The following is a 12460-nucleotide window of genomic DNA, read 5'->3' as shown; positions in this document are numbered from 1 at the left end:
GGCGCTCTATCGACAATTCCTTCTACCTCATGCCTTGGTTTTTGCTCTGACATGCACTGTCAACTATGGGACCTTATATAGACAGGTGTGTGCCTTTCCAAATCATGTCCAGTCAATTTAATTTACCACAGGTGGACTCCAATCAAGTTGTAGTGTAACGGCTGTCGTAGAGAGGGGACCAAAGCACAGCGTGTTGAGTGCTCATGATGAATATTTATTTTAACTCAGAACACTAAAGAAAATAACAAAGGGAAAACGAAAGCGCACAGTTCTGTCAGGTACAGAAAACTAAACAGAAGACAACTACCCACAAACACAGGTGAAGAAAAAAAAAACGACTTAAGTATGATCTCCAATTAGAGACAACGAGGACCAGCTGCCTCTAATTGGAGATCATCCCCAAAAAACAACATAGAAATAGAAAACTAGATCCTAAACATAGATATACAAACATTCAAAAACACCCCCTGTCACGCCCTGACCTACTCTACCATAGAAAATAACATCTTACTATGGTTAGGACGTGACATGTAGAAACATCTCAAGGTTGATCAATGGAAACAGGATGCACCTGAGCTCAATATCGAGTCTCATAGCAAAGGGTCTTCATGTAAATAACGTATTTCTGTTTTTTATTTTTAATACATTTGAAAAGAAAATAAATTTTTTGCTTTGTAATTATGGGTTATAGTGTGTAGATTGACGAGGAAACATTTTATTTAATTCATTTTAGAATAAGGCTGTAACGTAACAAAATGTGGAAAAAGGGAAGGGGTCTGAATACTTTCCGAATGCACTGTAGCTTGCCTACTTCTCGTGTTCTTGGTCGGGATTCGGCCATGATAACTACAAGTTTAGATGGCTGCCGAGACTAATTTACCAATCTAAAGATTCTTAGCTGACATGGCTAATTGATTGACTGTCAGTGACTGACATAACATGAGAAAATGCACAACTGCTGATGCAAAACCACATTTCTAAATTGCACCCGGTTTATTCTACTATTCTTACTCTCAACAGTAAGTTGATACCCCAACTGAGTTCCTAAAACTTGTTGTTTCATGAATAAAACAAAGGAGAGAATGTATGATATGTTTTACAGGATCAATCATGCAATCATATTTCACCGTATAGCATTAGTAAGAAATGTTGCACATGCATGCTCTGTCTACATTATGCTAAAAGTGTCTGCTACTGAGTGGTACCAAGGAAACCAAGTCTTCAAGAGGATATGAAAAGCCAAAAATTCACAGCCCCAAAACCTGAGATTACAGTAAAGGCTGAGTTTTTCCTGTCATTTCTTGTTCCTATGGTTCAGTGTTACCCCTTTCTGGCCATCACATTGTTTGTACAGCTTTGGGCAGTGTTGACCTTGCAGACCTGTTTGACCAGAGTTTCTGACATATGTTCTGTTGTTCTCTGTGCCAGCGGAGACCGAGCATGCTCAGAGGGTCCCAGGAATGGACGTAGCCCAGCAGATGAAACTGAGAGAGCGACAGCGCTTCTTTGAGGAGGTCTTTCAGCACGATGTGGATGTCTACCTGTCCTCTGCCCACTTGCAGATTCATGACTATAAGAGACGTGAGCGTAGTCAACATCACACATGTCTATCTATACCCAAGCTCTACATTTACCTTAGCCATTACCCTAACCCTAGATTCATGTCCACACCCTGGCTAAACCCTAACACTAACCCTAGATTCATGTCCACACCCTGGCTAAACCCTAACACTAACCCTAGATTCATGTCCACACCCTGGCTAAACCCTAACACTAACACTAGATTCATGTCCACACCCTGGCTAAACCCTAACACTAACCCTAGATTCATATCCACACCCTGGCTAAACCCTAACACTAACACTAGATTCATATCCACACCCTGGCTAAACCCTAACACTAACACTAGATTCATGTCCACACCCTGGCTAAACCCTAACACTAACACTAGATTCATATCCACACCCTGGCTAAACCCTAACACTAACACTAGATTCATGTCCACACCCTGGCTAAACCCTAACACTAACACTAGATTCATGTCCAAACCATAGCTCAACCCAAACCCTATCCATATCCTTATATCCAAGTCCGCACAATTCAAGTACTCGCTCTCTATCACTCGCCATATTACACTGAACAAAAATAAATAAGTATCCCAGAAATGTTCCATACGCACAAAAAGCTTATTTCTCTCAAATTCTGTGCACAAATTGTTAACATCCCTGTTAGTGAGCATTAGCCGAGATAATCCATCCACCTGACAGGTGTGGCCTAAAAAGAAGCTGATTAAACAGCATGATAATTATACAGGTGCACCTTGTGCTGGGGACAATAAAAGGCCACTCTAAAATGTGCATCTTTGTTACACAACACAATGCTGCAGCTGTCTCAAGTTTTGAGGGAGTGTGCAATTGGCATACTGATGCAAGATAATTTAATGTTTATTTCTCTACCATAATCTGCCTCCAATGTTGTTTTAGAGAATTTGGCAGTACGTCCAACCGGCCTCACAACCGCATGTAACCACGCCAGCTCAGGACCTCCACATCTGTCTTCTTCACCTGTGTGATCGTCTGAGGGGAGGGGGGTGGTATTTCTGTCTGTAATAAAGCCATTTTGTCGGGCAAAACTCATTCTGATTCGCTGGGCCTGTACACCTGCCCAGCCATGTGAAATCCATAGATTGGGGCCTTATCAATTTCAATTGACTGATCTGCTTATATGAACTGTAATTCAGTAAAATCTTTGTTGCATGTTGCGTTTATATATTTTTTCAATATACACACGTGAACGTTTCTAAATGTTGCTAAACATTTCCTTTGAGATGTGAAGCTGACATGATATGCCTCTAATCAACCTCATGGTTGTCTCCTGGGTTGTTGTTAGCTCCCATTGGCAGTGTCTCGTCCATGGAGGTTAATGTGGACATGCTGGAGCAGATGGACCTCATGGACATCTCTGACCAGGAAGCACTGGATGTCTTCCTCGGCTCTGGGGGGGATGAGGGGGTGCTGGCCTCCCCTCTGCCAGGTAAAGGTGAGTGGAAGGGAGACACCAGTCTGAGGATGTCCTATGTTGATAGTGTAGTATTTGGCAGAGAGTCGAGGCTTTTACCCTCCCTATACTAGCTGGCAACACTAACTGCAATACTGAGTGCAGCACTGAGAATCTTTTGTCTAATATCCCCTTCATTTCACCTACAGTAGTTCATGGCAACAACAACAACGATAAGGTAATCAACCAGGGACGCTCTCTCCTCTACACTGACGGTTGTGATGGGAAGTTCCGAATGTCCTCCACCTCCTCCACTAACAGCCAGAACACCAATGAGGACAGACGGGACACCCAAGTCGTCCAATCAGATGATGAAGATGTGCATGTCGACACAGTCTTGCTGATGGGATCACCCCCAGGGAAAGATGAGGAGAAGGATCAGTCTATCCTCTCTTCTTAGGCGCCTTCCTTCACTTTCAATATTCAGTAACATTTTGGACTTACTGATTCTTACAAGTATCACTTAAACTGGACACTCACAAACAGATGTCTTCCATCGACTGGCAAGGCAACTGACACTTTCCACAGCCTTTTCTTTACTCTTCATTTTGTTTTGCCTGAACTGTACATAAAAAGCCAAATCTTCTCCAAGCTTGCTTATCTCCATTTATACTTCTGGCATGTAGACGACAGGACATTTCTTTGTATTTCCTCATTTAGCATCCTATTACGATCTGGCAATGTGTGGTACTCTTTTGGGAAGGACATTTTTGTGTGTAAGCATGCTTTACTATACTACAGATCAGAACAACTGAGTGTTAGTAAAAAGTACGATTCTGTATTAACCAGGTTGAAATAAAGGTTGAATAATTTCTAAAATAAAGATGTAGAGAATTAATATTTTTTTTATGTAAGATGTAAATAAAGACAGGTTAACCTTTTTTTTCTTTAGAGAGAAACATATAAACTGTGCACAACTTTGCCATGCTTTGTAAATCTGGCCCTTAGTTCCCATATTCCCTAAAATGTTCAACCAACCCAAAACACCTGCCACAAATAAGGACATATTGTACATAGTGCTTAGTGGTGCTTTAATTTGTTTTATCTTTCTCTTAGTCTCCTGTTATTCTCTGACATAAGGTTTATTTATTTTAACTATAAATAGGAATAAAAAAATAACATTTGTTTCCCTGCAAACAATTATTTTGGTTCCTTTTTTGTGTGTGTGTGGAGGTATTTGTAATGAACACGAGGGGAGACAGAGAGCTGGTTTCAAGCACAGGGCGCTGCAGGTGTTTATTGCAAAGGACCACAGGAGGAGGAAGCTAGCTGGGTCCAGGGCAGGCAGAAGGTCATACACAGGGGGTCTAAAAAGGCAACAGTACAGGCAAGGAAAAAGCTAGTCTGGGAGATCAGGCAATAGGAAGATAACAGGAAACCTGATAGGCTAAAGTACAGGCAGGGAACAGGCATAAAGCACCATTAGTGAGACATAACATCACAGGAAACCCAGCGCTCCAAAAGATGTGTGTCACAAATCAAACAATACCTCACAGTGATGGGGTGCAAAGCACTGAACTAAATAGTGTGTGATAATGACATACAGGTGTGTGAACAGGTGATCAGAATTCAGGTGAATGGGATCTGGAGAGTGAGCTGCGTTCAGGGGATCTATGTGTTTGAGAGTGTGAGCTGGAAGGTGAGCTGGAAGTGAGCTGCGTTCAGGGGATCTACGTGTTTGAGGGTGTGAGTTGGAAGCAGACGTTACAGTATTGTGTGAAAATGTTGTGCAAAAGTATTTTTACTGTTTGTAACAGTGGCTCTCCTGTGAATCTAGACACTTTGGCATGCAAAGTAATTTATGAACCCTGCTACTGGGCTTGCTTGTAGGCTAGATGTGCACTGTTCACAGGTCATCCTACCACCAGGACCTGTTAGACTTAATACTTCTACCTCTTTTTATTTTAAGCATTCTTTTTCACACAAAACATTAATTAATGCAAATGTGCATATACAAAACAAACTCATTGAATGTGAGACAGCTTGGCATGCTAGTTTAATTGTTCACCACACATGCATTACCTTAGGCAGATTTTATCTGAAAAATGTATGCATAAGAAGGAATGCAGTTCAACTTCTTTCACCACACTACCACACTGAACTGACATGAGCACACATCCATCCCCAAACACATTATCTCCAAAACATAAACTTTTCAAGAAATAAAAAAATACTATAATTTCCCATTATTAACAAACAAATAGAATTATGAAACTTCAGAAAATATTCTTGGTCCATGAGTCATGAAATGTTCAGAGTATATTGAGGGGAATTCATTTACTGCTTTCAATGAATGCAAAAATATACACTACCGTTCAAATGTTTGCAGTCACTTAGAAATGTCCTTGTTTTTGAAAGAAAAGCACTTTTTTGTCCATTAAAATAACATCAAACTGAACAGAAATACAGTGTATACATTGTTAATGTTGTAAATGACTATTGTAGCTGGAAACACCAGTCTCAATGTCAACAATGAAGAGGCGACTCCGGGATGCTGGCCATTTAGGCAGAGTTGCAAAGAAAAAGCCACATCTCAGAATGGCCAATAAAAAGAAAAGATTAAGATGGGAAAAAGAACACAGACACTGGACAGAGGAACTCTGCCTAGAAGGCCAGCATCCCGGAGTCGCCTCTTCAATGTTGACGTTGAGACTTGTGACTTGCAGGTACTATTTAATGAAGCTGGCAGTTGAGGACTTGTGAGGCGTCTGTTTCTCAAATTAGACACTCTAATGTACTTGTCCTCTTGCTCAGTTGTGCACCGGGGCCTCCCACTCCTCTTTCTATTCTGGTTAGAGGTAGTTTGCGCTGAGAACATCCCTGGTCATCCCTACTGCCTCTGATCTGGTGGACTCACTAAACACAAATGATTTGTTTGTAAATGATGTCTGAGTGTTAGAGTGTGCCCCTGGCTATCTGTAAATGATGTCTGAGTGTTAGAGTGTGCCCCTGGCTATCCGTCAATAAAAAAAGAAAAGAACATTGTCCCGGCTGGTTTGCTTAAAATAAGGAATTTGAAATGGTTATTACTTTTACTTTTGATAGTTAAGTATACTTCAAACCAAATACTTTTAGACTTTTACTCAAGTAGTATTTTACTGGGTGACTTTCACTTTTACTTGAGTCATTTTCTACTAAGGTATCTTTACTTTTACTCAAATATGACAATTGAGTACTTTTTCCAACACTGCCAAGAAGATTCAAGGATGTATTTGCTGCAAAAGGTGCTTCATCAAAGTACTGAGTAGAGGGTCTAAAAACGTATGAAAATGTGATATTTCAGTTTTTTTGTTTTTGCAAAAATGTATTTAAAGATATTTTTGCTTTGTCATTATGGGGCATTGTGTGTAGGTTGATGAGGGGGAAAAAAAGATTTAACCCATTTTAGAATAAGGCTGTAATGTAACAAAATGTGGAAAAAGTCAAGGGGTCTGAATACTTTCCAAATGCACTGTGTGTGTACCGTATGTAAATGTGTATATATATACAGTTGAAGTCGGAAATTTACATACACCTTAGCCAAATACATTTAAACTCAGTTTTTCACAATTCCAGACATTTAATCAGAGTAAAAATTCCCTGTCTTAGGTAGAGCGAAGTATTTATTATTTATTTCAGCTTTTATTTCCTTCATAACATTCCCAGTGGGTCAGAAGTTTACATACACTCAATTAGTATTTGGTATCATTGCCTTTAAATTGTTTAACCTGGGTCAAATGTTTCGGGTAGCCTTCCACAAGCTTCCCACAATAAGTTGGGTGAATTTTAGCCCATTCCTCCATACAGAGCTGGTGTAACTGAGTCAGGTTTGTAGGCCTCCTTGCTCGCACAAGCTTTTTCAGTTCTGCCCACACATTTTCTATAGGATTGAGGTCAGGGCTTTGTGATGGCCACTCCAATACCTTGACTTTGTTGTCCTTAAGCAATTTTGCCACAACTTTGGAAGTATGCTTGGGGTCATTGTCCATTTGGAAGACCCATTTGTCACCAAGCTTTAACTTCCTGACTGATGTCTTGAGATTTTGCTTCAATATATCCACATAATTTTCCTACCTCATGATGCCATCTATTTTGTGAAGTGCACCAGTCCCTCCTGCAGCAAAGCACCCCCACAACATCATGCTGCCACCCCTGTGCTTCACGGTTGGGATGGTGTTCTTCAGCTTGCAAGCATCCCCCTTTTTCCTCCAAACATAACGATGGTCATTATGGCCAAACAGTTCTATTTTTCTTTAATCAGACCAGAGGATATTTCTCCAAAAAGTACAATCTTTGTCCCCTTGTGCAGTTGCAAACCGTAGTCTGGCTTTTTTATGGTAGTTTTGGTTTTGGAGCAGTGGCTTCTTTCTTGCTGAGCGGCCTTTCAGGTTATGTAGATATAGGACTCGTTTTACTGTGGATATAGATACTTTTATACCTGTTTCCTCCAGCATCTTCACAAGGTCCTTTGCTGTTGTTCTGGGATTGATTTGCACTTCTCGCACCAAAGTACGTTCATCTCTAGGAGACAGAACGCGTGCGTCTCCTTCCTGAGCACTATGATGGCTGCATGGTCCCATGGTGTTTATACTTGTGTACTATTTTTGATCCAAGGATGAACCAGACTTGTGGTCTACAATTTTTTCTGAGGTCTTGGCTGATTTCTTTTGATTTTACCATGTCAAGCAATAAGTGAAATAATCTGTCTAAACAATTGTTGGAAAAATTACTTGTGTCATGTACAAAATAGATGTCCTATCCAACTTGCCAAAACTATAGTTTGTAAACAAGAAATTTGTGGAGTGGTTGAAAAATGTGTTTTAATGACTCCAACCTAAGTGAATGTAAACTTCTAACTTCAACTGTATACAAACATGTAAAAGTGTTGGTTTCATGAGCTGAAATAAAATCTCAGAAATGTTTCATACACAATCGCTCAAATGTTGTGCAGAAATGTGTTTACATCCCTTTTAATGAGCATTTCTCCTTTGCGAAGATAAGCCATCCACCTGACAGGTGTGGCATCTCAAGAAGCTGATTAAACTGCATGAACAGTACACAGGTGCACCTTGTGCCAGGGACAATGATTTTCCACTAAAATGTGCAGTTGTCACAAATGCCACATGTCTCAAGTTTGAGGGGGCATGCAATTGGCATGCTGACTGCTGGAATGTCCACCAGAGCATTGAATGTTAATTTCTCCACCATAAACTGACTCCAACATCGTTTTAGAGAGTTTTGCACTACGTCCAACCGGCCTCACAACCGCAGACCACGTGTATGGCGTTGTGTGGGTATGCGGTTTGCTGACGGTGGGTTTATGGTATAGGCAGGCATAAACTATGGGCAACAAACATTGCATTTTACTGAAGGCAATTTGAACGCACAGAGATACCTTGATGAGATCCTGATGCCCATTGTCATGCTATTCATCCGCCGTCATCACTTGTTTCAGCATAATGCACGGCCCCATGTCGCAAGCATCTGTACACAATTCCTGAAAGCTGAAAATGTCCCAGTTGTTCCATTACCTGCATACTGACCAGACATGTCACCCATTGAACATGCTTGGGATGCTCTGGATTGACATGTTTAACAGTGTGGCCCGCCAATATCCATGCAACTTCGCACAGCCATTGAAGAGTTGGACAACATTCCACAGACCACAATCAGCCTGATCAACTCTGTGAAGGACATGACAAACATTTTCCTGGTGCAGTGTGACACCAGATACTGACTGTTTCTGATTCATGCTAAGGGCTAATTCTACAACAGTAGTTGGAACAGCATATCAAAATATGTAAATTAAAGATTAATGTTTAGTCTACCATTTGTAGATTACACTGAATCAGGCCACAAGCAATTTCTCATGTAGTTTATTATTACTGGATTAGTAACATACAAGTTTCCCAGTTGCAATTACATTTTCAGTACAGAGAGAGAAAAAAGATTTGCTTTTGTACAACTAACCAATGTTCATAATTTTAACATGTGGGAAAAATCACCCTTTAAGGGCCATGTGTACATATTTGGCCAGTCAATAGACATGCCAACTCAGTTTATTTACAAGAAATAATAGAAAATAAGTAATTTAAGTACATCGCCTTGGTCCAATCTAAGTAAACATTTCCTAAAGAAATATGCCTGCAGATTATTTTATTTTTTTACAAGGCAAAATCAAAAATGTTTAATATGTACAGATATTGCACTACACTACCATGAATGACAATGGATTCTGAACACAAACTATGTACACAATTGCAATTCCTGCTCAAATAGTGAAGTTCCGTACACAACTTTGACAAGGCACAAATGAGAAATGAAAGGAAACTGCAACTTAAAATCTTAACCGTCATTTGGATTGAAGGGCTCCAGGGCCAACAACAAGTCTTTCAAGAGGAAGGGAAGAATCATAGAACACTTCAGTATCAACTCACAAATACCAGTAAAAGATAAAACAAAAATAGACTGATGCCAAGTGATGGTAGTAGGAAAGCATCTAGGAAACTAAAACGCAAATAAAAGCTAACATTATTACAGTAAGAGGTAGGTAACTGCACACCTGTTCACACCCTTGCACTGTCTACTTTGGGCATGGGGCGCTGGTTGGCCCTCCCTGCTCGTCTCCCACGATTGTCCCCTCGGAATCCTCTGCCCCTCAGGAATCGGCCTGGAACGCCAAACGTCTCCACATTCAGCTTGCGCTCCTCTGCCCAGGTGGTCCTACTGAGAGACAGGGCGGGACAGAATCAGACAGCCTGTTAATTCACTACCATTTCACATTTTTAATAAGGTACATATTTTTTTTACCTAGACATCATCTCAGATGAGACATTGTCAAAGAAGCACTTTGTTTTGTCATAGTAGAACTTCTCCCCAGGAGGATCCTCCACTGTGCCCTCAGTGTTCTGGCCCTCACTATCCCCAGACTCCACCTTCTCCTCTGGGTCTGAATGAAAACAAAGGGTCATATTCTTATACAGGGATTAAAAGAGCAAGGCTACCAACTCAAAATCCTATAATCATTTTAGGTGTGGTTAAATTGAAATTACATTTCCATCTCTGCAGTTTAGCAACTTAGTGTTGAGGTTGACAACCAATGTTATACATGCAGTATTTCACCGAGCATCAGTTGGGTTTCAAATTTGGAATAGTTGAGAATTCACTTTGTATGCAGGTACCTTTAATGGTCAACTTTTCCTGAAGCTCCTTCTCGAGTTCATCTTTGTTGAACTGAGCATTGGCAGTTTCAAAATCAAAGTCAGACTCAAATTGTAAGGTTCTGGCTTTTGAGTTTCCTACAAGAAGCTGACCTCTCCCACGGTTCCTTGCCCTACGATTGCCTGTGAGCATATTGATACATTGAGACATTAAGACATTAACAAAAATAACAGCAAATCTCTACAATAGACATTGACATTGCTAATGACCTTGTCTTCGTCTCTGTGGTCTGCGGTTCTCATCATTGCCTTGCCTTTGTTCCTGGGCTGTGCCACGCAGTATTTGATCTAATGGACAAGGGATGAGGGGGGCATCACAACATCCATTTTAAGATCATGACAGCATTGCCAACTATGAGTAATGTGACGGCATGACACAAGACAAGTGCAAGAAAGTTCTTGCTCCCTCAATTGATAAGAATGCATAAAGCAGGAGTAAAAACACTCCAGAACATGGGTGTATGCATTAGTTGAGTACCGTTGCTAACCTGTTTCCATGACAAATTCAGGTAGGTCCCGCTGGTTATTTTCTGTTTGCTTCATATAGTAAACAGTTTCCACTGCAAAATGTTTCACAAGAGATTAAATGTTTCACAACAGAATCCAACTAATGAATACAAAGGAGTTCATGTTGAGTACTCCAACTACGTCCCACGCTGTACAAGAAGCCCTGATCCCGGTTGTCTGAGCTTACCACTGGAAGCAGTCCTCTGAGACGGAGGGCCATCTCTGCCAGAGTGCTGGGAAAGCCGACCAGACTCTCTGCCTTGCTGCTGGGGGGCTGACTGGGCTATTTTTTCAGCAGCATTCTCAGCTGGTACAGTCTGGACAGCCTGTTCTACCATCGGGCCTCTTCTTGCTGGAAGGCTGTGAAGTCCTGCTCCTAAGGAAGGCCCAAGAATACATGGAGAAAGACATTAAGAGATCTGGAGAGTTTCCCAGAATTCTTGAGATAAGACACTACATGGAGACAAAGTTCAAGAAAATGTGCTAAATAGCAGTTAAGCATAAGGGCCTCAGCAGTTCAGGGGCTATTAAAACAATCTGGAAATACAGTACATCATGAAAGTGGCTGTGTGTTTACAAGGGTCTCCACGACCGTTTCACTCACCCAGACCCAGAGAAGCAGCATACTGCTGGTTGAGTAGAGAGTTGGCAGCCAGTTGGTTATAGGAAGGCACCATACTCCGGTAGGGACTGTATGGGGCCTGGGATGGGTATGTGGACAAGGAGCTCCCAATGGACGACTACAAAAAGGAAAAGCAAACGAATGCTTAGAGCTGATGGTTATGTGTGCTTTATCATAGGCATGGAAGCCAATTCTGTGATGTTTTTTTCTTAACGAAGTTGATGTACTGGCCCTTGTCTCCTACCTGTACAATGGCAGGGTCCTGAGGTAAACCATGGTGTGGTTTCAGCGGCTCACACACCGTTATGTCCTTGATGTCACTCCCTCTGAAAATTATGTATTCATAAATGTCATCTTTGGGTGGCACTGGTCTGTCTGTAGGTCGTCGTTCTGTCCCGAATGATTTAACTGAAAAGAAATTGACAAGATTGTACCTTTGGAAGTAGGATTGTTACCCAAAGCATGTAGACCCAAACGCAGCATGCCAGTTATTCATTCCAAACGTGGAACATCAAACGTCGGGGCTAAACCTAATGCTTAAACTCCTCAATTGAGGGAAAGCTCACCCTTTGCCAAAGCCACCGTTGCGTTATCCGTGTCGATTGTATACAAAATGCCCTCATAACGAATCCCGGCCTTGGAGATAAGACTTATTTTACTTCCAATATAAGGTGTTCCGGTGCTCATTGTTGCTGTTACAGTAGTATTTTATTTCGAATTCTCAAAACAAGCCACCGTTGTTTCCGCATTCCCCGAAGGCTGACACCAAACTAGAATTTATAATGTATCTGCAGGTGGACAATTTGTGAAAACAGGTGCGTTATATTACAAAACCAATTGGCGACAAGCCTCCATTAGCCAAGCCTGCTGCTTGAGTGAAATGAAATTATTATCGTGTCACTACAACAAGTCCCTTTAATAGAGCAATGTTTTAGTTGGATTTAGGGGAATAGCCTAAACGTTTTCTGACAACTCGAGAAACTGATTTTTCGATTGACCTACACATTTAGGCTATCCATATTGCATAGGCCTATCATTGATGGGGATCATGCGTCTAGTGCCCGATGCACTATGT

At 41.2% G+C, this 12460-nt stretch overlaps 2 protein-coding genes across 7 annotated transcripts in view; one reads left to right on the top strand and one right to left on the bottom strand.

The window, feature by feature from the left end:
- LOC106582913 (dysbindin) overlaps positions 1-3880 on the top strand; it is a 30362-nt gene extending 26482 nt beyond the window's left edge. For 2 of the 3 annotated variants that reach the window (XM_014166537.3, XM_014166538.3), the window contains 3 exons: positions 1429-1581; positions 2890-3039; positions 3207-3880. In XM_014166537.3, the coding sequence (XP_014022012.1) occupies positions 1429-1581; positions 2890-3039; positions 3207-3457 (554 nt within the window). In that variant the 3' untranslated portion in view covers positions 3458-3880. The remainder of the gene's footprint in view (positions 1-1428; positions 1582-2889; positions 3040-3206) is intronic. The other variant, XM_045705484.2, reaches the window with a different exon arrangement.
- A 5066-nt stretch (positions 3881-8946) lies between these two features.
- On the bottom strand, positions 8947-12197 carry LOC106582791 (protein LSM14 homolog B). 4 transcript variants are annotated; one of them, XM_014166218.3, is made up of 9 exons: positions 11952-12197; positions 11630-11793; positions 11368-11503; positions 10951-11133; positions 10745-10816; positions 10467-10544; positions 10218-10379; positions 9847-9985; positions 8947-9762 (listed from the first exon to the last, which is right to left on the bottom strand). In XM_014166218.3, the coding sequence occupies exons 1-9, from the start codon at positions 12070-12072 to the stop codon at positions 9603-9605; spliced, it is 1215 nt and encodes a 404-aa protein (XP_014021693.1). In that variant the 5' UTR covers positions 12073-12197; the 3' UTR covers positions 8947-9602. The 4 variants fall into 4 exon arrangements, with proteins under 4 accessions (XP_014021693.1, XP_045561552.1, XP_014021691.1 ...); XM_045705596.2 differs by having other exon boundaries at positions 8947-9759; positions 10951-11139; positions 11952-12196; XM_014166216.3 differs by having other exon boundaries at positions 10951-11139; positions 11952-12194.
- Positions 12198-12460: the final 263 nt, after the last annotated feature.

The sequence above is a fragment of the Salmo salar genome, chromosome 22, assembly GCF_965601325.2.
Source record: "Salmo salar chromosome 22, fSalSal1, whole genome shotgun sequence".
Taxonomy (NCBI): Eukaryota; Metazoa; Chordata; class Actinopteri; order Salmoniformes; family Salmonidae; genus Salmo; species Salmo salar.
The sequence above is the reverse complement of the archived record's forward strand: the minus strand, read 5'-3'. Positions and strand labels throughout refer to the sequence as shown.